General features: G+C 41.6%; 1 protein-coding gene across 1 annotated transcript; it reads right to left on the bottom strand.

Annotated features, from left to right (window-relative positions):
- Positions 1–838: 838 nt before the first annotated feature.
- On the bottom strand, positions 839–18,731 carry Ct55 (cancer/testis antigen 55). Its single transcript, XM_077794016.1, has 5 exons — positions 18,693–18,731; positions 10,992–11,201; positions 5,450–5,594; positions 1,765–1,877; positions 839–1,033 (listed from the first exon to the last, which is right to left on the bottom strand). Exons 1-5 carry the CDS (start codon positions 18,729–18,731, stop codon positions 839–841), a joined length of 702 nt encoding a protein of 233 aa, XP_077650142.1.
- Between the last annotated feature and the right edge of the window lie 4,943 nt (positions 18,732–23,674).

Here is a 23,674-nt window from a genome sequence, read left to right as displayed (position 1 = left end):
GAGCCACATCCCTAGCCCTTTCTATTTTTCTAATTTTGATACAGGGTCTTACTAAGTTGCTTAGGGCTTCGCTAAGTTGCTAAGGCTGGCCCTGAATTTATAATCCTCCTGAGTCAGCCTCCTGAATCACTGGGAGTATAGGCATATGCCACCATGCCCTTTTATTCATTTTTATTCATTTATTTATTTATTTTTCAATCTATAACTTTAAATCCTGCCCATTAACATGGTGGCCCTGCTGTCTCTGGAATTAAATACTTTGTCTCTGAAGGTTAGTTACTTCAGGGCCATACTAGGTCTCTACCATCACAAAATCCACTCCTGCCTGTGGAAAACAAAGAATTTAAATTTAATTGAGTTTTACTTCTTTCTTACAGGCCAGTTTCAAATACTTTTGAATTAAAGCCCTCCCCTAAAGTGAACTGGTCCCAAGAGAATGAGCCAGCATGTTTTTTTTTTTTTTTGTTGATGTTTTTGTTTTTGTTTTGTTTTGTTTTGTTTTTGGTACTAGGGATTTAACATAGGGGTGCTTAACTAGTGAGTAACATCCCAAGCCCTTTTTGAAATATTTTTCAAAATGTTGAGACAGGGTCTTGCTAAATTGCTTAGGGTCTTGTAAATTTGCTGAGGCTGGCTTTGAACTTATAATCCTCCTGCCACAACCTCCTGAGTCACTGGGATTACAGGTGTGTGACACTGAGCCCAGTTGAGCCAGTATCTTAATTGGATTTATCTAAGAATCAAACTTCAAATACTGTTTATGCTTACTAAGTTTTTCAATTAAACCTGACAATTTCCTGCCATTGAATAAAAGATGAGCAGAGAATAAAATGTTTTGTTATGATGACCTTTGCACTGGAGTCATAGAAACTGCTCTCCAAACACAGCACAGCTGAACACTCTCCACTATTACCACATTGACAACATCATATGGTTGAGGTACATATCCATCAGGAAGTTTCAGAGAATCCAAGGTGAAAAAGATAGTATAATCTATCATCCCATGTCTTTCCTGCAGGCTAGTAATGCAGACCTGTATGGAAATGATGGAAATATTTATGTAGAGTTTATTATACTGTAACAGGCACAGTACACTATCACTCTTGGTCTAACCTGCTAGTCACTCCAACTCCATAAATGATTTTCATCTTGGTGGCACACTGGCAACACCAGGTATGCTTTGAAAACACACCTGTGCCCAAATCCCACCTCACACCAATTAAAGCCAAATCTCTGGAGATGGTACTTAGGTATACAGTGAGAAATTCTGTTCTAAATATTGCTCACCATGATCATTATTCTCTATAAGTAAGGTTTAGAGAGTGAAAGGATTGAGCAAGAATTTTATCTGTACCTTTGTTCAAACAAAATTTCCTTCTCATTTTTAATCTCCACTCCCCAAATCATACCTAGTTTTGACTGATAAATACCACAGCCAACTCCATTCAACCTTTCCCAATGCTTTTCTTTCATAGACAAAAGTTATTCTTTCTGTTGTTCTCAGAACATTCTAATAACATTCTAACACCTAATCAACTATATAACTTAGAACTTAATTATATGTGTTCTACATTGTTTTCAAATCATTTCCTTTTGGAAATCCTGAGATTTCCATAAGGAAATAGGCTCATTTTTTGTTAAAGAATATATTTTCTCATATTTTCAGATTTCCCAGTGCACCCAATAGATTTCTGGCCATGAAAATTCTCATTGAAGGGAAGATTGGTGGAAACTAATGACAAATGCAACATGGACAAAAATTACCTCATCCACATGCTTACAGTTCATCGGCTTCACAGAGTGTGCCTTGATGTTTGAGGTGCCTGGCTGTGTGGAATATTCAACTTCTAACCAGTCACCCTTATAAGGCACAAAACCTAAAACAGCCATGGAGAAAAATTCATAAGTTCTCAATAGATGTAAAGCCTATTTTGCACAGATTTAAATAGATATCTTGTAAATCTTTGTCAGAAAGTAAATGTTTAATCCTTTAGCCATTGAGTTTCCTCTACTGATTTAACAAAGGAAAGTATCAACTATTCTTTAAGAATAGCACAGAATTTATTACACAGTTGGTCACATTCAATGCCCCTTCAAGAGAGACAGTCAAGTGTATAAGTAAAACATATGTCTGAACTTGATAACTGCATTACCAGTTTTGTAACTGACACTTTGCAGCCTTAGTAAAGGTCCTTAATCTTCCTATGCCTCTGCTTCTTTATCTAAAAGCGAGAAGGACAATCATAGTTCATATTACATAGAGATGTTGTGACAATTAGTCACTATTGGTAAAACACACAGAATAATATCTGGCATGTGGTAACCACCAAGTAAATGTTGATTGCTATTAGGGGTAGCAGAAGCACTAGGAAATATTGTGATTGTAAGCATGAATTAATTTCCTCAGGTGTTTTGGTCAGCTAATGAACTCAAATATTTATCTTAAATATTTATGGTTATAAACATATAGTTTCAAAAAGAATTTTACAGTAAGTAAAAAGTAAGTCACAGGATAACAAAGGTGCCTGGAGTAAATGGAAATATCAAACATTGCAGGTGAAAGAATCAATTGGCTCAATGACTCCAGTAAACTGGCAATAGCAACAAGATTAAACATTTCTTTATCCTGGGACCCCAGCAATATGGAATGACGCAAAACAGGTCTTGAACCACTTCTCTCTCTCTCTCTCTCTCTCTCTCTCTCTCTCTCTCTCTCTCTCTCTCTCATCTGTATTCATTTCTTTATTGGGCCTTTATATAATATCCATGGAATGATAACTTCAAAATGTATATACCTTCAGATCTAACCAACCTCAGATTCAATTATCCACATGCTTATGCAAGTGTAGCATGTTTAAGCTGAGTTATTGCTGTTCTTCTCATGCACCCAATTTTCCTCCTTTCAGTCTTGCACATCTTAAATTGGCAACTCCATCCACCCTATTGCTCAAATAAAAAACTTTGAAGTTACTCGTAGGAATAGAGTGACATTGGCAAAATACCAGAGTAGAAGATTCAAGCCTTCTTTCCTCCCACAAACAACAATTGGACAACTATCCATCAAAAAATAGCTCTAAAAGAGATTGGTTGGGTTGGGTGAAGGATTTAGCTCAGTGGCAGAGTGCTTGCCTAGCACATGCAAGGCCCCAAGTTCAGTCCTCAATCCTGACAAAACAAAACAAAAGCACAGAAAAAATAAATAAATAAAAGAGTTCGGCAATCCACTTTAAAAACTACACAATAACCAGGCATAGTGGCACATGCCTATAATCCCAGAGGCTCAGGAGGCTGAGGCAGAAGGATTGCAGGTTCAAATTCAGCCTCAGCAATTTAGCAAGGCCCTAAGCAACTCAGTGAGATGCTGCCTCTGAATGAAATATATATATATATATATATATATATATATATATATATATATATTTAAAAAAGGGCTGGAGATGTGGCTCAGTGGTTAAGCACACATGAGTTTAATCCCCAGTGCCTAAAAGAACAAACCAACCGAGAGAGAGAGAGAGAGAGAGAGAGAGAGAGAGAGAGAGAGAGAGAATTGCACCAAAAAGGCAAGAAGAATAACTTCATTTTCCTGAATCACCCAATGTCTCATGCAGACACTCCTCACCATGAAGAGGGAATTCTTTTCTCATGAGTTCCCCTAGAAGGGAAAGAAGAGAGGGGTGAACAGCCAGCTTACACAGCATTAAAGGGCACTGCCTGAAAGACCTGCTCCAGCTTCATTCACCCCACCCACCCAGAATGCTGGGAAACTGCCAGTTGAGAAGTCTGGAGATGGTTAGGAACAAAGAAAAAGGGTCAGCCATCAGTATCTGCCATGTAGTGGAAGCCACTGTTGTTTCCAGTGGCCTGCCCTGCACAGGACTCCAGAGGTTTCCTCTGTTTTTTTTTTTTTTTTTTTTAAAGAGAGAGTGAGAGAGGAGAGAGAGAGAGAGAATTTTTAATATTTATTTTTTAGTTCTCGGCGGACACAACATCTTTGTTGGTATGTGGTGCTGAGGATCGAAGGGACCCTGACAGCCTGTAGAACGGTAGTTACTAGAAACTGGGCAGTGGCGGGTAGGGAAAGAGAGAAAAAGGTCAAAGAATAGAATCTACCAGTTATAAACCCTGGAGACCTAATGAGCACCATGGTGACTATAGTTAATAATGTATTATATACTTGAACTTGGCTAAAAGAATAGATCAGGTATTCTCACCACACACTTACACACATGTGCACACACACACACACACACACACACATGAGGTAATTCTGTGAGGCTGTGGGTATGTTAATTAACTTGATTGTGGAAATCATTTACAATGTATACATATATAAAAATATTGAGCTCTGTACCCTAGGGTATACAATATCAGATTGCATATCCTAAATATACACAAATTTCATCAATCACACCTCAATAAAGCTAGAAAGGGACACATTTTAAAAAATATTGGAATTAACTTTGACTCCCATTTTCTTCACCCAGAGGTCCAAATTCATTAGTCAATACTTCATCTCTAATTTCAAAATAAACCAGAATCAAATTGATCCTTAGAGCCTCTGCTTCTACAACCTCATCCAAGTCTCCAACATCTCTTGTCAGGATTATCACAACTTGCTACTAACAAATTTTCTGACTCCACATTTGCCTCCACATAGTCCCTTCTAAACAAAGCAGACAGAACATTTCATAACAAAATTCAGGTAAGAGTCTTGGCTTTACAACCACATAAATCAAAATAGCAAGCTGCCTGGTGGGGCTAAACTAATATCCCCTTTCACACCCAAGCTACATGACAACTGCATTAAACTGAAAGCACATGAACCAAAGTATAACTCTGGGTATAAACAAAATCTCAGAACATCTGCTAATTACTAATAGAATTCAACAGTGGACACACACACACATACACACACACACACACACACACACACACAGAAAGGTATAGTTCTGTCTCCAACCTTATTTTGAAGCACTTGAATATTTTAAAAATAGTGTCTTTATATAGAAGTTATTTAATTAATGAAGATAATTAAATAATTAATGAATGAAAAATTATCCAGACATTACTGATTGCATTCAACTAATGAACATAAATGATAGTTTGACTTTTTAGAAATACGACCTGCTTACATCCTTATATTGTATATTATTTTCAATTCCAAAATTCCATCTCAAATATTAAAGAGTCACTGATTAGAGCCAAGTACACTGCAGAAATAGTTCCAGGTCCTCTCAAAATATTTAGCACTACATGTTTTGTTTTTTTAAAGAGAGAGTGAGAGAGAGAATTTTTAATATTTATTTTTTAGTTCTCAGTGGACACAACATCTTTGTTGGTATGTGGTGCTGAGGATCGTACCCGGGCCGCACGCATGCCAGGCGAGCGCGCTACCACTTGAGCCACATCCCCAGCCCAGCACTACATGTTTTAAAAAGGTAAATCATACCTTCAGAAACAATGTCTATAGAGAAGTAAGTTTTTTTATCAATGTAGACAGTATCTTTCTTTATACAGGTAACATAACCAACTAAAACTCTGATTTTGGAGTCCAGTGGTTTAGTGACATCAAAATTATCAGGGATGACATCCACCTATAAGATAAGGAAACAATTACTTAAAGTATAACAGAAATTTTAAAAGGGGAATTTTATGCTTAAAACATTGTCATTCAAGAAATATTTTATTGCTGGGCAAGGTGGCACATGCCTGTAATCTTAGTGGCTCAGGAAGCTGAGGCAGGAGTATTGCAAGTTCAAAGCCAGCCTAAGCAACTCAGTGAGAGTTGTCTTTAAATAAAATACAAAATAGGGCTGAGGATGTGGTTTAGTGGTCAAGTGCTTCTGTGATCAATCTGGGGTACCAAGATAAATAAACAAAGAAAATTTAAAAATATTTAATTAATTAATTGATTTATCTTGCAGTGCTAGGGACTGAACCCAGGGATGCTTTATTGCTGAGTTACATTACCAACCATTTATATTTTTAATTTTGAGCCAAGTCTTGATAAATTTCCCAGTCTGACCTAGAACTTTCAATCCTCCTGCCTTTTCTTCCCCAGTAGCTAGAATTATAAGTGTACACCACCACACCCAGCTCAAGAAATATATTAAACATCTATTGTTCAATACTAGTGAATATGTTCACATGACAACCAGATCATAGACATGATATGATAAAAATAATGCCGTGCTTCATGTATTCATCAATATACTCCCAGATTTTAATTGCTCACCCCAGTTTAATGCATCAATAGTGTTAAATTCAAAGATAAAAAGTACTATTCTTGCTGGGCACGGTTGCACATGCCTGTAATCCCAGTGGCTGGGGAGGCTGAGATGGGAGGATCACAAGTTCAAAGCCAGCCTCAGAAATGGTGAAGTGCTAAGCAACTCAGTGAGACCCTGTCTCTAAATAAATTCAAAATAGGGCGGGGGATGTGGGTCAGTGGCCGAGTGCCCCTGAGTTCAATCCTTGGTACCAATATATATATATATATTATCCTTGCCCTCTAGGAATTCACAATTTAATGGAGGTGGGGACAAGTTCTAAGGAAGTTGTGATATAGGATATAAAATAAGTCCAAAAATTGCTTTCAGGAATTTCCAGGAGGGAGAAAAATTCAGACTAGGATACTTCCTCTACTTGGAGGAAGTCAGATTTGAGTGTGGTTGAGAAAAAAATAGAGAGTATACCTGGTAAATGGGGATGGGGGTGGGGGCGAGTCAGGGAGATAGAGACAAAACAAACACAAGTTAGGGAAATATAGAGGAAAACTATAATATTCAAGATCCAGTTCTTTTTTTTTAAATTTTTTTTAAGAGAGAGTGAGAGAGGAGAGAGAGAATTTTTAATATTTTATTTTTTAGTTCTCGGCGGACACAACATCTTTGTTGGTATGTGGTGCTGAGGATCGAACCCGGGCTGCACGCATGCCAGGCGAGCGCGCTACCGCTTGAGCCACATCCCCAGCCCCAAGATCCAGTTCTTAAGAAGTATAAAATACAGTTGGAAAAGTAACTTCAAATGAGAAAGGGTTGTAATACAACCATATCAAATTAGGGCTTACTTTGTCTATGACAGAAAAGCATGCAACTATTTTTGTTTATTGTGAGTGTAAGAGTTTTTATATTAATTTTTTAAAATTAAAGAAATAATTCATGTCCATTACAGAAAAAAAAAGTAGAAAAAAACAGAGAAGCACAATGCAGTAAGTGATTGCCCCTAGTATGTAATTCCATTGCTTAAAGAAAACTACCGGCCAGATTTTTTCTACACAAATGTATATATGCCCCACTTTAAAATAAAAAGTTAGCATTGTATATAGTGTTAAAATAACACATAATGGTCACAAACAATTTTTGGGGGGTCCTTGGGATTGAATTCAGGGGTACTTTATCACCAAGCTTTGGTCCTTATTACTTTCTACTTTGAGACAGAGTTCAGCTAAATTTCCCAGGCTGGCCTTGAAATGGAAATCCTCCTTCTTTAGCCTCCCAGGTCACTGGGATTACAAGCATGCACCACCATGCCCAACCTGATTGCAAACATTTTTATAGAACATGAGGTTATTGTAAAGAAAATAAGGCATCTCAAAGAGTGGGTGGACCATAATTTATGGATCTAATTCCACTTTGGACATTTAACTTGTATCCTAATACATTGCCACTAGCCTGATTTATTTCTGTACAATAAACTATAATCAGTAGAATTTCTTGTTCAGAGGTTTCTAATGGAAACAAACCATTGAGTTGTAAGTTATTTTTTGTGCTTTTAAAACGGCCAAGTTAACTGGTATATTTCTAGCTCCCCATACCAATCTCATGATCTTTTGGCCCAGATTCATTTTCATTGAGGAATAAAGCACCAGGTCCCTCTCTATCTACTGCCATCCTGTTAGTACCCTAAAGGATAATTCGCTACATCTTCTCATCACTCTGTGCCCTGATTCCACACTAGCTCACAGTCATACCACACATTAAATTTTCCTCCAAGTTTCATGTAAACTCTTGCTATCCAAATTCTGTTTCTTTAGCTCAATAAGGAGTGCAGACAGATTCAAATGCTTGTGAGTATGAAAGAGGTGTAGAATGAACCCAAAATTGGAAAGGAGACCTCAGGAATTAAGAGAGACCAAGAAAGTGAAATGTCTGCTGAGGAAAGCTACAGGAAGCAAGCAGAGCCAGGTCAAGAGAAGGTCATGTGGGGTGCAACTGACAAGACCATAGGGACAGGGTTGCACAAGCCCTTTGGCAATTACATGCTGTCATGTGCCCTGGATGATAAATGCCATATGTGGAGCTATAGGACTTGTTTGCCCAGCTGGGTTTAAATCTTATTTTGGTGTCATCCCTTCTTTCTATTCCCTATTCCTCTCTTTTGGAATGGGAAAATTTCTGTGTCACTGTTTATTGGGTGTAACTGACTTGCTTTTGATTTTTACAAGGGCTCACAGCTAAGTGTTTGCCTTGAGTCTTGGAGGAGACTAAATCTAGACTTTTGAGCAATGTGGAATTATTAAGGCTCTGGGGACTCTTGGAGATGGACTAAATGCATTTTGCATTATGAAATGGACATGAGCTTTTGGGGGCTGAGGCAGAATGTTATGGTTTAGATCTAAAAAATGTCCCCTAAAAGCTCATGTGTTAGTCAATGTAGCAATGTTCAGAGGTTAAATGAATAGATTGTGAGAGTTGTAACTTAACAAGTCCATCCTAGTTTGAATGAACTGACTGGGTGATAACTATAGGCAGATGGGTGTGGCTAGAGGAAGTAGGTCACTGGGAGCATGGCCTGGACTATATCTGTCCATGATATCTTCTTCTCTCTCATTCTGTTTCCTGGCTGCCATAAGCTGAGAAGCTTTCTCCCACCATTCCCCTCTGCCATGGCATTCTGCTTCACCTCAGAATCAGCAAGGGAATCAACTGACCATGGACTTAGCCTCTGAAACTTTTCCTCCTCTGAATTATATTTAGGTATTTTGGCCACAGCAACAAAAAGTTAACACAAGGGTCAAAGTGGACTATCCAATTTATCATAAGGTACAATTGGGTAGCAATTAGCAAAACAAGATATGAATCCTTCTTTCAGTTTGCACACACAAATCAAGCCAGGCTTGCTGAATGTTTATATGTAAATAGATAAAAATCACAGGAGAGACTATTTGGTGAATTATGAATTGCAGTATGCTTTTCTAAGAATTTTTACTGAACTCAAAAGCCTCATAGAGAATATGGAGATCATAATGGTACATAAAAAATGAGCACTCTATTGGCTGGGGTTGTGGCTCAGCAGTAGAGCACTCACCTAGAATGTGTGAGGCCCTGGGTTCAATTCTCAGCACCACATAAAAATAAAAATAAAAAATAAATAAAATAAAGGTATTAAAAATGAACACTCTAGGGCTGGGGCTGGGGCTCATTGGTAGAGCACTTGCCTATCATGTGTGAGGCACTGGGTTTGATTCTCGGCACCATATATAAGTGAATAAAATAAAGGTCTGTCAACATATAAAAATATATATTTAAAAAATGAACATTTTAGAAGTCAAAAGATGGTACTGTGAAAGTAATTGCAAAACCTTTGAATCCAAATTTTCATAATGTACTTTATTTTTTTGACAGAAATATCTATAATGTCTCTAATATAAAAATAGTTCTGAGAAAATAAAAGTTGCCATAGTCTCATTAAGGCTTAGAGAAATTCTAAATAAAATTATGAGACTGCATTTCACTTCTAAGAATGGCAAAGACTTCACATTGATTATATTCTCATCTTTGCCAGTACTGACAAACAGGTCATCTTATAGCCTGCTGGTAACAGTGTCAATTAGTACAATGAAGCAAAAAGATGATTTGTTAATATGAATCAAAATGTTAAATATCTGAATTGTGGTGATAGTTACATGCCTCTGTAAATCTACAAATAAGTCATTGAATTGTACTCTTAAAATGGGAGAATTTATGGTATGTAAATTATTCCTCATTAAAGCTATTTTTAAAAGTTTCAAATATTTGTCATTTGAGACAGCAATTCTACTTACATGAATTCATACTATAGAAAATGATTTTGGGGGGATGGCTTTGGTTGGGGGTTTTTGTTTTTTACTTTTACCTTTTTTTCATGCTGGGAATCAAAGCCAGAACTTTGTTCATACTAGACAAGCACTATGCCACTGAGTCATAGCCCCAGAAAATGTGAAACAATGGAAACTATGGCAAGAGTATAGCCTGAGCCCAGGAGTTCAAGATCAATCTGGGAAACAGAGTGAGATCTTGTCTCAAAAATTTAAAATATAAGAAGTGCCAAAGCAGATATGGCAGAGTCAGCAGGATGGCTTAATAACCAGGCCCTGTCTCAAACAAATAAAAAACAAAAAACAGAAATCACTACAAATATTAGAACACCCATTACAAAAGAATGTACAGCTTCAGGGGAGTGAGACTTCAAATTCCACTCTACATCCACTGTAAAGGTCACATTACAGAGTTGGGATTAAAAGAAGAAAGTGCCAGGTGTAGTGACATATGCCAGTGACTCAGAAGGCTGAGGCAGGAGGATAGCAGGTTTGAGGCCAGCCTCAGCAATTTAGTGAGGCTCTAAGCAACTTAGCATGACCGTGTCTCAAAATAAAATATAAAAAGGGACGGGGATGTGGCTCCGTGATTAAGCACCTCTGGGTTCAATTCCTGGCACCAAAAAAAGCAAGATTGAAAATCCACTAGGAGCTGGGTGTGGTGGCTGGTGCATGCCTATAATCCCAGGGGCTTGGGAGGTTGAGGCAGGAGAATCACAAGTTCAAAGGTAGCCTTGGCAATTTAGTGTGGCTGTAAATAACTTAGCAAGACCCTGTCTCAAAATAAAAAATACAAAGGACTGGGACTCTGTCTCAGTGGTTAAGTGCCCCTGGGTTCAATTCCTAGTGCCCCCCCTTCAAAAAAAAAAGCCCACTAGAAAAGAGACCATTCCCAAACTCATGAAAATCTTACTTTGGTTGCTTTCAATTCAACAGATGTTTTATCTTCTTCCACAACTGCAGTAACTTTCTGTCCAATTTTCAGAGGCATGTTTTCAGTCACTATATTAGTACTGAAGTAGATGGACTCATCAATCAAGCCATAATCGTCACATAAACTTGTCACAACTCCCTGCACAGTTTTCAATTTGGTGTCACCTATGGGATGGGTAAACAACAGGTTCTATTAATTAATTTCAAAAGCAAACACACATTACAAAAGAGTCCTACCAGAGGAAGATACAGATCTACTTCTAGAAATTAAATGGCTGAGTTTTGAGATACTGATGACACAGTCCTAGAGCATAATGGTGACTTGTGCAAGCATCTGGAGGCAGAGGGCCAAGTTCAAATCCTGGCTGCCTTATTTCTCTGTACAGCATAGTGCCTTATTTCTCATGTACTGCCTCCTACCACAGGCAGCGTAGGGCCATCATTAGGACTGTACTGTCCAGATGAAGATTGCCTGGTTTTTAACCATAGCTCCTACACTGACCAACTTTGTAGCTCTGAGCACATTTCTTAATCTCTCTGATCTTGATTTGTCAAACAAGAACAATCCCAATGTTTACCTAATTTCTGTTGCACATGCATGTCACTGCTTAGAACCCTGAGTATCTTGCACATGTTAGAGTGCAAATGTTGTTGTTGTCATCATATCTGTACATAGAGAGCCTTAATTGACCATTATTATATAAATTTATTATATATTATTAAGTGGTTTAACTTTATTAACATATGATTTAATTAACACTAATATACAATTGTATTATATATTAGTATATAACTTTATTATATAAATTTATAATGATGTATTATTATATAACTTTATCATTTTCATATCCATAATGAGAAGCAACATATGGGGATCTTTAAACATCTCACCAGAGCAATAAAAGATATCAGGGATTAAGTCTAGTTGAAAAGTGCAACTGAATCACCAGGGGGGTTTGTTTTTTCTAAACAAGCCTAGCTGGTAAGTGGTATTTTGGGATCTGACCTGGGACAATTTGCCTGCAGCACTGGAGCTCTGAATCACAACGCCAAAGCTGCTGACCTAATGACTTGGGTGGATAGAAAGAAAGGCTGGGAAATTTTGGATTATACTAGATTATGAAAATAAAAGTCAAGAAAATCTGGCAAACTGGAAAAGAAACCAGATTAAATGTATTACATCATATCCCAGAATAAAAATGAAGGACAAAGAAGACAACTGTCACTCAGGCACATGGAAAACTTGTTATACCCTTCTATGGATCCCTGTTGATAAAAGTAGAGGTAATAAGTGGCCAGGCATGGGAGGCTAAAGCAGTAGGATTGCAAATTCAAAGCCAGCCTCAGAAACTTAGCGAGGCACTAAGCAACTCAGTAAGACCCTGTCTCTAAATAAAATACAAAATAGGGCTGGGGATGTGGCTCAGTGGTTGAGTGCCTCTGGGTTTAATCCCCAGCACCTGCCTGCCGCCCCCATCCCCCCAAAACAAAGTAGAGGTAACAATGGATGCCATGGTAAGTGACGTCATCTAAGCATAGAGAAATTACCTTCTCTAGCAAGATTTGCTGTGACCCACCCACCTCTCCTGGGGGTTCACACTCTACTGGCAAAGAAGCCTCAGAAGATCCCAGGCCAGGAAGACAGGGCCCTTCCCAGGGAGTCTCTTCCACCACCCTCCTAAGACACTGAATTTGTTCATGGGGAAACACCCTCAGGGTGGAGCACAGGATGAGAGATACTGCTGGATCTGAGTGTGGGGTGTGAATTCTGGGGGACTGCACAGTAACTGTGTGCCCTTGCTTTCCTGTTCGCATCCCTAACTGACCCATAGATGGACAATACTAAGACTTCTCTCATGGGGGGTTTGTAGGTATTAATGACATGCAGCCCTTAAAGCCAGATAAGTGCTGGACACAAACTAGAATCAATGTAATTCAGAGCACGGATGCCATCCATACAGCGAACCTTCCCATGTTTGATTGGACTTGCACCCACCACACGCCACACCTCAATCAGTGCTTCCGCATTCCCCCATCACACCCCTTTCTCCCCGAATGCCCACTTGGTGCCAGAGCTGGCAGGAGCTTAGGATACAAAGTGAACATATTAAATGCGGCTCCTGCTTTCACACGTGTGACTGACTTGGCTTCAAGTTCATGGTGTGGACAGGAAACCAAATTCACCCTCAAATCAGGGTGGTTCACATCCCCAAAAGTGTAAAATGGCTTCACACCAAGGGAAACGCGGGGATGGTGGAGCTGGACACTCTTCTCCGTCACTTCTCAGTGTTGATCCAAACACCTTCCCACTTTGGATCAACAGGACAGTTAAAGGCATTAGTCGATGTTGGCCTAATTCTGGGGGACTTAGTGACAATCTCTCCACCCCCCACACACATAAGGTTATACACATCCCTAGCGTTTTGAGGCCAGCCTCAGCAACTTAGTGAAGACTTATCTCAAAATAAAAAGGGCTGGAGATGTATCTCAGTGGTAAAGCCCCATGGTTCCCGATCAGGGGTGAGAAGATCCCTCTGAGGAGACTTCTCACATAGTGGACAAGGGGACTCAGATAACTACCTTGTGGGAGCCCCAGATGTCTATTAGGGTTTTCCCTCCTCTGAAAGAAGGCCATAAACCTTCTCAGAATTCCGAGCATGGTGCTGTCACCAGAGGCCTGGCTGCCGCCCTCGCCACACAGACCAAATACCAGGCCTTCTCTCTGGGCACGCCCTATGATCACACAGCGACTCTTCAGGGACCCCTGTTTCTTTTCCTCAGACTCTGTGAGAAGGGATCGCCAAATGGTTAGGATGCCTGAGAGGGCCAGGGATATGGCGCCCCTACGGAAGCTCTCAGGTGTGCCTCAGCCTCTTTATCCTGAGAGGGCTCATGCAGGGCCGCCTCTTTTCACCTTCCAGCCAATGGGGATGTAGCTGGTGATCATGTGTGTGTCTGTGACCAATAAAAAGTGGGGGGTGGGGGAAGTCATAGCTCCACCCATCCAAGCTGTGGGTTCATTAGGAATGTCCCAGGAGTGTGCCCAGGGTAAAGGAGATATGTTCCATGGGGTTCCCTGGAAGGACCAGAGGTCTGGCTTGAGAGGTATGGCAGAAACTTGCCCCCAGGCTGTTCAAACAAAAAATCCAGAATGATGCTTAGTATATAAGGATTGGTGATCAGTAATTACTCTTCACTAGGGATCCTTTGAAGGCCAGTGGGTATATAAACCATTTTAGGGATGCTTTGTGCCTGTCTTCTATGTTAGAACTCCCTTGATGAACCTGGCAGTGCTTTATCATGGAATTCTTTGATGATCATTACCACCACTTATTCATTGCTCATCCAATGATGCCTGTTACTTAACCATATGTATTAGATTTATTCTTTCATTTAGTATTTGTTGAGTACTGACCACGAGTCAGGCACTGCTCTGAGCACTTGGAATTAACCATTAAAAAAATGGGCAAGTTATCTTGGCCCTGTGTTGGTAATTTCTCACAACAGGAAGATAAAGGAGAAAAAATGAAAGAGATAGTAACTGGTCTTGGTGTTGCAGGCCTGTTTCTCGCCTGTAATCCCAGCCATTCAGGAAGTTGAGGAAAGAGGATCACAAGTTTTGAGGCCAGCCTCAGCAACTTAGTGAAGACTTATCTCAAAATAAAAAGGGCTGGAGATGTATCTCAGTGGTAAAGCACCTCTGGGTTCAATCTCCAGTACCACACCCACACAAAAACCAAAACAAACAAAACAAAACAAAAATAGTAAAATACTTGATATGTTGAAAGGTAATAAATGCAATGAGAAAATATAGCAGGGTGAGAGCATTCCAGAGGGGCTGGAGAGAAGGGTTGGATTGCATTTTAGAAGAGACTAGCTAGAATAGGCATCATTATAAAGCAACAGGTAAGCAACACATTGAAAGAGGTCCTGGCTTTAGCCAGGCACCTATTTGGAGGAGCTCTCTAGACAGAGAGGACACCCTGTGGACAGATTGTGAGGTAAGACTGTACCTGATATGTTCATGGAAAAGCTGTATTTGGTGTGGAGGAAATCAGAGCTAGAATACTGGGAAATGTGAAGAGAGTGGTCACAGAGTCAGGTTGTGTAGCTAAGAACTTATAGTTCTCAGCTATTCCTGTGCATGATGTGTGAAGTGCCTGAAGGGTTTGGAGCCTTGGGGAATCCCTCTGGCTTCTTGGTTGTGAATAGGCTCTAGGGGGCCAAAGCATGGAGCAATAAGCTATTAGGAAGGTACTGGATGTGTTCAATCTCAGGGCTGCAAGATAAAAGTTATTGCTATTCAATCCTAAAGAAAGAACTTGGAGGATTCAATGAAGAAAGTTTGGACATTTTATTTATCCATGTGTTCCTTGGCAACAGTAGGCAGGGACAAAATGTTAGACTTCACCATACCTACAAGCAGGAGAAATATATAGGAAATGGACAGCTTCCCTTGTCTGTTTCCTTTGTTATCACATTTCTCATCTTGAATATTGTGACTGCCTTGAAATTTCCTCCACCAGATTAATTGGTCCATTATCTTTAAATTCAGCCTCATAGAAACTCTCAAGACATGGGCAAAATGTAGACAAGTGTTGAGAGCCACAGCCGAGTCGGCGATGATGCATGGCATTTTTGCCAGAAGTAGTGGTTGAGAGGTGAGGCTAGCGAGCCATTAAGATGATGACTTTTGAGTTCTGGCGGAGTTCCCGTTGAGTTCCGCTTGAGCTCTCACGGGATTCCCGGAGAGCTCCCATTGGTTGGGGAAGTGCCAGAGGTGGGATATTTCCCGTTGGTGGTTCCTGGAGGAGGCACGCGGCATTCGAGAATTCCCGGGGAGCGTGTGTGGAGTGTGCTGGTGGAGTTCAGAAATAGTTTGTTCCTGCTTCAGTGGCTCATAATTTGTGCCCAGCCAGACTGCGGCAGACAAGCTCTTTGCCAAGATATAACACAAATGGCCTCTGGTTCAGTTCCCAGTAGCGTCCTCATTCTCTGAAATCTCTTGTGCCCAGTCTTTACTGTCTACATTCCTATTAATATCCTAGTCTTCTGAGCTCCCACTAGAATTGCCCATTTAGCTTACAACATTCTAAAGCTTTTCCAGCTTGCATCTCTGAACTTCTCAAAGTTCATGAAAAATCAACTCCAAAGGCTTCTGAACCACATGGCCAGTTAACTTGCAGCAATCACCCAACTTCTTGGTACCAATTTCTGTGTTAGGTATTTTGGTCACAGTGACAAAAAGTTGGTGATGAAATACCTGAAAACTTAGAGGAAATGTTTACCTTGTGCTCATGGTTTTAGAGGTTCAGTTTATGGGAGGGCCCACTCCATTGCTCTCAGCCTGAGGTGAGGAAGAACATTGCGGTAGAGGAAAGCTGCTGAACTCTTAGTACCAGGAAGTGTGTGTGTGTGTGTGTGTGTGTGTGTGTGTGTGTGTGTATGTATATGTATGTATGTATATGTATATATATATATATATATTTCCATCCTTTAAACCCTCAGGGACTTCACACATCATGCACAGGAAAAGCTGAGAACTATAAGTTCTTAGCTACACAACCTGACTCTGTGACCACTCTCTTCACATTTCCCAGTATTCTAGCCCTGATTTCCTCCACACCAAACACAGCTTTTCCATGAACATATCAGGTACAGTCTTACCTCACAATCTGTCCACAGGGTGTTCCCTCTGTCTAGAGAGCTCCTCCAAATAGGTGCCTGGCTAAAGCCAGGACTTTCGCGTGCGCGCGCGCACACACACACACACACACACACACACACACACACACACATATATATATATATATATATATATAAATGCAGAGAGAGAGAGAGAGAGAGAGAGAGAGAGAGAGAGAATATGTGCATGCTAGGAGTCAGAGAGAAGATATATAATTCCTAAGAGCACACCTCCAATGATCTATTTCCTCCAGCCATGTCCCACCTGCTTACAGTTATACCCAATAGTCCATTCAAATTGTTAATTCATCAAATGGAATAATCCACCAATGAGGTTATAGCTCTCATCATTGATTAAAGACCCACCTCTGAACTTTCCTGCAATGGGGATCATGCTTTTAAACATGAGCATTTTGGGGGGAGCATTTGTAGATATAAACCATAACAGAGGTCATTTATGAAGGGTAGGAACTGTCCATATTACTATTGGGCATTTGTAACAAATCCCACCTAGATCACATTTCTAGGTCCAAACTGCTGTGGAAGAATAGCTGTGTATCCACATTCCTCCAAATCCACATGTGGAAACATCAGCACCTCAATCTCATGCACCTCCAGAACTCAGAAGAAAGCTTTGAGCCTTAGGCTGGTTACTTAGTTGTTGTGGTGAGTCCCATGAGGGTGACAATAGGAACAGTCACACAGCAAATCTATTCCCAACCAGCTAGCAGGACTTCTCCATCCACATACACAAATACCAATTCATGTCACAAGCACCCAGTGTTCCTCAAAGTCAAAAGGGATCCATGACCAGGACTGCCTCAAGACACTCTGAAAGTGGGCTCATGACTTACCCCCTGGTCCCTTTCCACAAGTGACCCTATGGTAGGCCTTGAGCACAGATTGCCCAGTGAGCCACTTAGAGGAGGAGCTCACAGGGCACATGGGGGTGAGGAGCAGGTGCCAGAGGTTTTGAGAGGGTTCAGGGAATGGGAATGCCCCCCGTTGTCCCCAAGGAAGTAGTCTGTGGTAAGGGTTGTGTGGCTATTACGGGGGCAAGGTGAATCAGAAGGACCTTACCGCCAGATCAGGGGAGCTGCAACATGGCCTCCCAGTTCCAGAGACCAGTGCCCAAAGGTTTCTTTCTTTCTTTCTCTTTCCTTCCTTCCTTCCTTCCTTCCTTCCTTCCTTCCTTCCTTCCTTCCTTCCTTCCTTCTTTCTTTCTTTTTTTAAATCATAGTATTAAAAAGAAACATCAGGGTGCATGCAATAAGGGCCCCAGTGGGTTCACGGGCACTCTGGAAGGTCATTCCTTTGGGATACCAAAAGTGTGCCCAGGGGAATTCCCAAAGGCCTTTCCAGGTGACCCCAGCAGATCTGAGCACTTGTGAAAGCCATCTCTCTGGAGATGTGACCCCAGCGCTGTGTGGCGCCTCCTGCGCTACTTTTCCTACTTCCCTCCAAGCCAGGCTTTTGCTCTTGCGAGAGCAAAGGACAGAGAGCGGCCCAAGAGCTCAAAGGCTGGCTGGGGGTGCAGCTCCTGCTCTGCAGGACCGGGGTTATCCCTGCTCCTTCTGTGCCTGGCTCTCTGTGTGGCATCCGGGTGCAGCGATGCAGCGGTGCAGCAGCAGGAGCCCTGAGCACAGCTCCTGACCATGCTTCAAGCCTCAGACTCATCCCTCTTCCCTTTCCTACTTCCTCCCTTTCTGTGGCGGTTCAAAGTGACAGCAGCTCGCGCCACCTGGGGATGACTGCAGTTTCTCCCTGGGTTCGATTTTCCCTGATGTCCAATTTAATAAACTTGCAGACCACCCTGGGAATTGCAGCAAAATGGTCAAAGCTGAGGCTCTCCTTTCCTGTGCCCCAAGGCCTTGTGGCCTTTCCTCTCCTGCCCTATCAAATCCTGTGGTGCAGCAGTGACCAGGTGACCCGCTGTCTCCCTGAAGCCCTAGCCACACCCTCCCAAGGGCTTTCAAGTGAAGTTCAAGGGACTCACCAATAGATGGCGGTACTCTCGTTGGCGCAGGACTGACATGGGCAGGAATAAGGAGCAACAGCTCAGACAAAGTGATCTTTCTGTAAATGAATAAACCATGAGGGTGAGACACAGAGGTTTTCCAAATGAGCCCGATGTGCAAGACCTTAAGCAAATACCCTGGGAGGTGGTTGTGTGCTTTTGGTTTTGATTTCTCCACACGCTCCAACAGTGCTTTGAAATATAGCTGGGGAGCAGAACACCCCTGGCCAGCCCCCAGGGTCTTTTCAGAGCACCAGTAAATAGGGGAGAGGTCAACCCAAGTGTTAAACCAGGCGCGGCGCAGGTCGAGCAGGCTTTGCGGGAGGAAACCAGCTGGGTTTGAATCCTGGCTCTTCAGGTCATGAGCTGGGTGCCTTTGGTCAGGTGTCTCACATTCTGTGGCTTTCACTTCCTTCATCTGCAAAATGATTACCAATTCACAGGTTCTGCGAGGAACAACGGAAGAATGCAGACAAACAAACGGTGCCTGGGTTAGATTGTTAGGGCTGTGGTAATAAGTCACTGCAAACCAGGTGACCTAACAATGGAAACTGAGTACTGGAAGCCACAGGTCTGAATGGAGGTGTCTGGAGGTGAGCACCTCCAGGAGGCCTTGCCTACTGGGGTTTCTGGTGTTGGCCTGCAAAGTTCTGCTCCCATTGTCACAAGGACTTCTCCCTGTGTGTCTGTTACTGCTATTCTTAAAAGGTCATCGGTCATATTGGATTTAGGGCTCACCCCGATCCAGCCTGAGCTCATTTTAACTTAACTCCTTATGTTTACAAAGACTTTATTTCCAATAGGTGATATCCTCAGGTTCCGGGGGGGGGGGGGGACGTTATTCAGCCCAGTGCAGGGCATGTGTCAGGACACATGGAGGCAGAATGAGTGCTGGTCTTTGCTAGTTACTCGCTTTATTTGCAGCTATTCATGCAGAGGGTGGAGGATGTGGAAAGGGCAGCACTGTGGCTGTGCTCAAGAGCACAAGCCTTAGCAGCTCTGCCACTCAATAAGGGAGCATGGGAGCATCACCCAACCTCTCTGAGCCTCAACTCATGACTGAAGCAATCAGAATGTCTGCCAGCCTCCTGCAGGCTGCTGTGAGATTAAATGAGGCTGTGCATGTAAAAGCGCTGGCCCCTGGGAAGGGCTGGAGAACGGGAAGCTGCTGTGGTCATGGGCAAAGCAAAAGGGCCACCTCAGTGCTCTTGTTCTTGGGAACAATTAACACTGGGTCCCCTTGTCTGTACCTTCTCCTATCTCACCTGCTACACTAAGATGTAGACCCTGAAGTTGCCAAAAAATAAAGATACGTGAAATGGGGGAAATTCTATCCACCAACATTTTTTTCTGCTTTTGGCAAAGAGCTATACATCCTCTTGATGACTGTACTGCAGATTAAGTTAACAGGCAGCCTCCCTAATGTCTCCAGTCAGCCTCTGCTGGTTCACAGCTCTGCTGTGTCCTTCTTTGCCTGAACCTTTGGATTCCTGCAACCACCAGAGGAAGCCTCAGAGCTGGGCCTCCTTACAAATCCTCTTGGAGAAAAACTTAAGGAGAAGAGCTCAGCCACACTCCTGCCCCCCTCCATTCCTTTCTGTGACTTGGCCTTTCACCCAGCCAGGGAGAAGCAGGCCTTGGAATGCTTTGTGCTGTTTCCTTCCTGTCACTGTTTCCTGACAACTCTACTAATTGGGCCCATTTATTCCCCATTTGTATGTTCAGGCCAGCCAGTGAGGTTCTGGAGCCAGGCTTGTTTTCAGTGAGAAGAATTCTGAGTCCCAGCATTTTAACACCCAAAGATAATCTCCATGCTTTGTTTCTTTGAGTTCTTATTAGTTGAATATGAAATATATACAAAGTGGTGGTAGTTGTTAATGCTGGGTAGTGGGCACATGTAAGTTTGTTATGTTTTCCTTTTGAATATGGCATATATTTGAAAGTTTCTGTAATAAACAAGGTTAGTCAGGCATAGTGGTGTTCTTGTAATCCTGCCTCAGGGGGCTGACAAAGGAGGATCACAAGTTCAAGGACAGCCTCAGCAAAGTAGCCAGACCCTAAGCAACTTAGTGAGATCCTGTATCAAAATAAAAAATAAAAAGATCTGCAGGATGGGCTGGGGCTGGGGCTCAGTGGTAGAGCGCTTGCCTAGGATGTGTGAGGCACTGGGTTCAATCCTTAGCACCACATAAAAAAATAAACAAATAAAATAAAGGCATGCTTTCCATCTACAACTACAAAAAAATTTTTTAAAAAAGATCTGGAGACATGACTCAGTGGTTAAGCACTCCTGGGTTCAATCCCCAGTACCAAAAAGAAAAGTTTAAAAGAAACCCTCACACACATAAAGAACTGTAATCCAGTGGTTTTCAAGCTCTTTTAAACAAAACAAGAACAAAAAACAAAAGTGCTCTCTCAGGGCTGAGGATGAAACCCAGAGCCTCATGCATGCTAGAGTTACATTTCCACAAAATAACTTTCTATTTTTCAAATAAAATTTTAGGTGGAACACTAATTGCTACAACAGAGGCAAGCTGCTCCTTCTGAAGCTAGGGAGGAGTTGGTGACTGGACTCCTGTCTTCTAGTTTTCCACTGCTAACAGCAGAGGGAGCCCCAAGTCACTCCAGTGGTTTTGTAATGCTTGCTTGCTACTAAAAGCAACAGCATCACATGGCAGCTTATAGGAAATGCAGGCACTGAGGTCCCCACCTCAGACCTATTGAATCAGGACCTGCATTTTATAAGATTCCCCAGTGATTGAAGTGCACATTAGAGTATGAGATGTTCAGCTCTGTGGTAGCAGGGGGCTCCGAAGTCTGAAACTTATTGTCATTGGAATGCAGTTTGTCCTCTCAGAAAACTCATGTTTATCTACATTGTGAGGTGTTGAGAGAGTGAAAACTTAATCTGATCATTACAAAGTAGGGCCTTTGGGAGGTTCTTGGGATTAGATAAGGTCATCGGGCTGAGGGTCCCCATGATTGAATACTTAGTGGCTTTGTAAGATGGAGAGACCAGAACAAACACATATGTATGCTTCCCATCTCTTGCCATATATTGCCCTGCACCACCTCAGGACTCTGCAAACATGAAGGCCATTACAAGATGTGACCCCTCAAACTTGGATCAAAATGAACTTCTTTGCCTTTTAATTTACCCAGCTTGTGATATCATGTTACTAGTAACAGAACATGGCCTAATAAATTGATTAAGGCTTACAATGATGTGTATAAAGCCATACAACTATTGAGCAGGAGCACCAAAGTTAGTAACCAGGTTCCTTGACTTTCAATTCAAGGATTTGTGCATTATTCTTGTCAATTGTACCCCATGACAGATTCCCCTCTGATCCTAAAGTTCAGACTCATACTTTGTTTCTGGGACCTAGCCTTGACTTTATGCCTGCTTGGTACCAATAACAGGCCCCTGTCTCTTGTTCCTGTAGCTAAAATGTAGGACATTTCTTTGTTGTCTTAGTCAACTCTGGCTGCTATAACAAACTACCAGAGACTTGGTGGCTTATCAACACTTCTCATATTTCTGGAAGCTTCAAATACCAGAACATAGTGCCAGTATAGTTAGTCTTGTGTCAGAGTCCTCCTTCTGGCTCCTGGATGGCTGCCCTTTTGCTGTCTGAGGGGGGGGGGAGGGAGGGAGGGGGAGAGACCAGGGGAGGGAGGGAGAGAGAGAAACTCTTACAATAAGGCAAATAATCTCATTAATGAAGGGTTCACCCTCACGATACAATTACCTGCCAAAGTCCCCACCAAATAATAATATGCCATTGGGGATTGGAGTATCAGGATATAAATTTTGGGGAGATATAATATTCAGACTTTATCACTTACTAACACCAAGATTCTCCAGAACTAGGGCCATACTTTGTCCTCACTACTTTCCCCCTAGCCCCAACATATTCCTCATCCTAGGTCTTGCTTTTGATGAGTCTGAAAGCCTAATGGGGAAAGGTCTACAAGGATAGGCATATGACATTAGGAAGTTCCAAGGCTAGTTGGAGTTCAAGGCTGGGATTCCAGTTTCTGGTAAGGACTCAGATGAACAAAGTGGAGACTGATATCTATTTTTCCTGCTTCTTGGTCCTTCCCATAAACTAGAATTTCAGATGTTCCTATGAGGTTTCAACACAGAAAGTAGAATGTGATTTGGGACATAGGCTGTGTAGAGTTGTTTGTGTCCCTTGATTTCTGTTTGAATTTATTAGAATAACATAGAGGTGGCTGATGAAATCTTTACAGTCCCTGGGTGAGGCTGAGGAACAATGATTTCTTAACAAGAGTAATTTCTTCAAGTTCTGTACATTATGTGGAGCAACTAGTATCCTAGAGTAAAATTGAGGAGTATGTTATATTCTGGAAAAAATTAGTTCCTTACCAATGGCCACTTCCCCAGAACTACCAGGAATGAATGACTTCTTTTGATTCCTACAGATCCTTAAAAAAAAAGTTGTGAAAACTGACTTTATTATTGCAAAGTCCCTTAAATGTCTTGGGTTATAGGGATCAGTTCTGAACTGGGGCCTTTGTAGGGAAAGGGGCATGCCAAGAAGGACAAGTGTTGGGAGTCAGGAACAAGTTAGTTCAGCCCTTTGTTCTGGGTCTAAACCTGGCTGAAATCAAGTTATTTGCCATACTACAATTTTTATCTGTGGCTCAAGGTCCTCTTCATTTTTAAAAGTTTTTATTTGTTCTTTTTAGATATACATGATAGTAGAGTATATTTTGACATACCATAAATACATGGAATATAACTGCCCATTCTTGTGGTTGTACATGATGTGGAGTTACACTGGTCGTGTATTCATATGTGAACACAGGAAAGTTATGTCTGATTCATTCCACTGTCTTTCCTATTCCCATCCCCTTCCCTTCCCTTCATTCCCCTTTGTCTAATCCAATGAATTTATATTCTCCCCGAAACCTGCCCCCCTTGTTTTAGGTTA

The sequence above is a fragment of the Urocitellus parryii genome, chromosome X (genome assembly GCF_045843805.1).
Source record: "Urocitellus parryii isolate mUroPar1 chromosome X, mUroPar1.hap1, whole genome shotgun sequence".
In the NCBI taxonomy this organism is placed as follows: Eukaryota; Metazoa; Chordata; class Mammalia; order Rodentia; family Sciuridae; genus Urocitellus; species Urocitellus parryii.
Note: the sequence above shows the minus strand (reverse complement) of the source record. Positions and strands in the feature narration are given on the sequence as shown.

Excerpts from the sequence above, each read along its gene's own strand:
- Ct55 (XM_077794016.1), bottom strand. The coding sequence starts at position 18,731 with ATGTCAGTCCTGCGCCAACGAGAGTACCGCCATCTATTG. Across the intron at positions 11,202-18,692 it reads GAGAGTACCGCCATCTATTG|AACCTGTTGTTTACCCATCC; the intron begins GTGAGTCCCTTG and ends ATTAATTAATAG. Across the intron at positions 1,034-1,764 it reads ACTGTAAGCATGTGGATGAG|GTCTGCATTACTAGCCTGCA; the intron begins GTAATTTTTGTC and ends ATTTCCATACAG.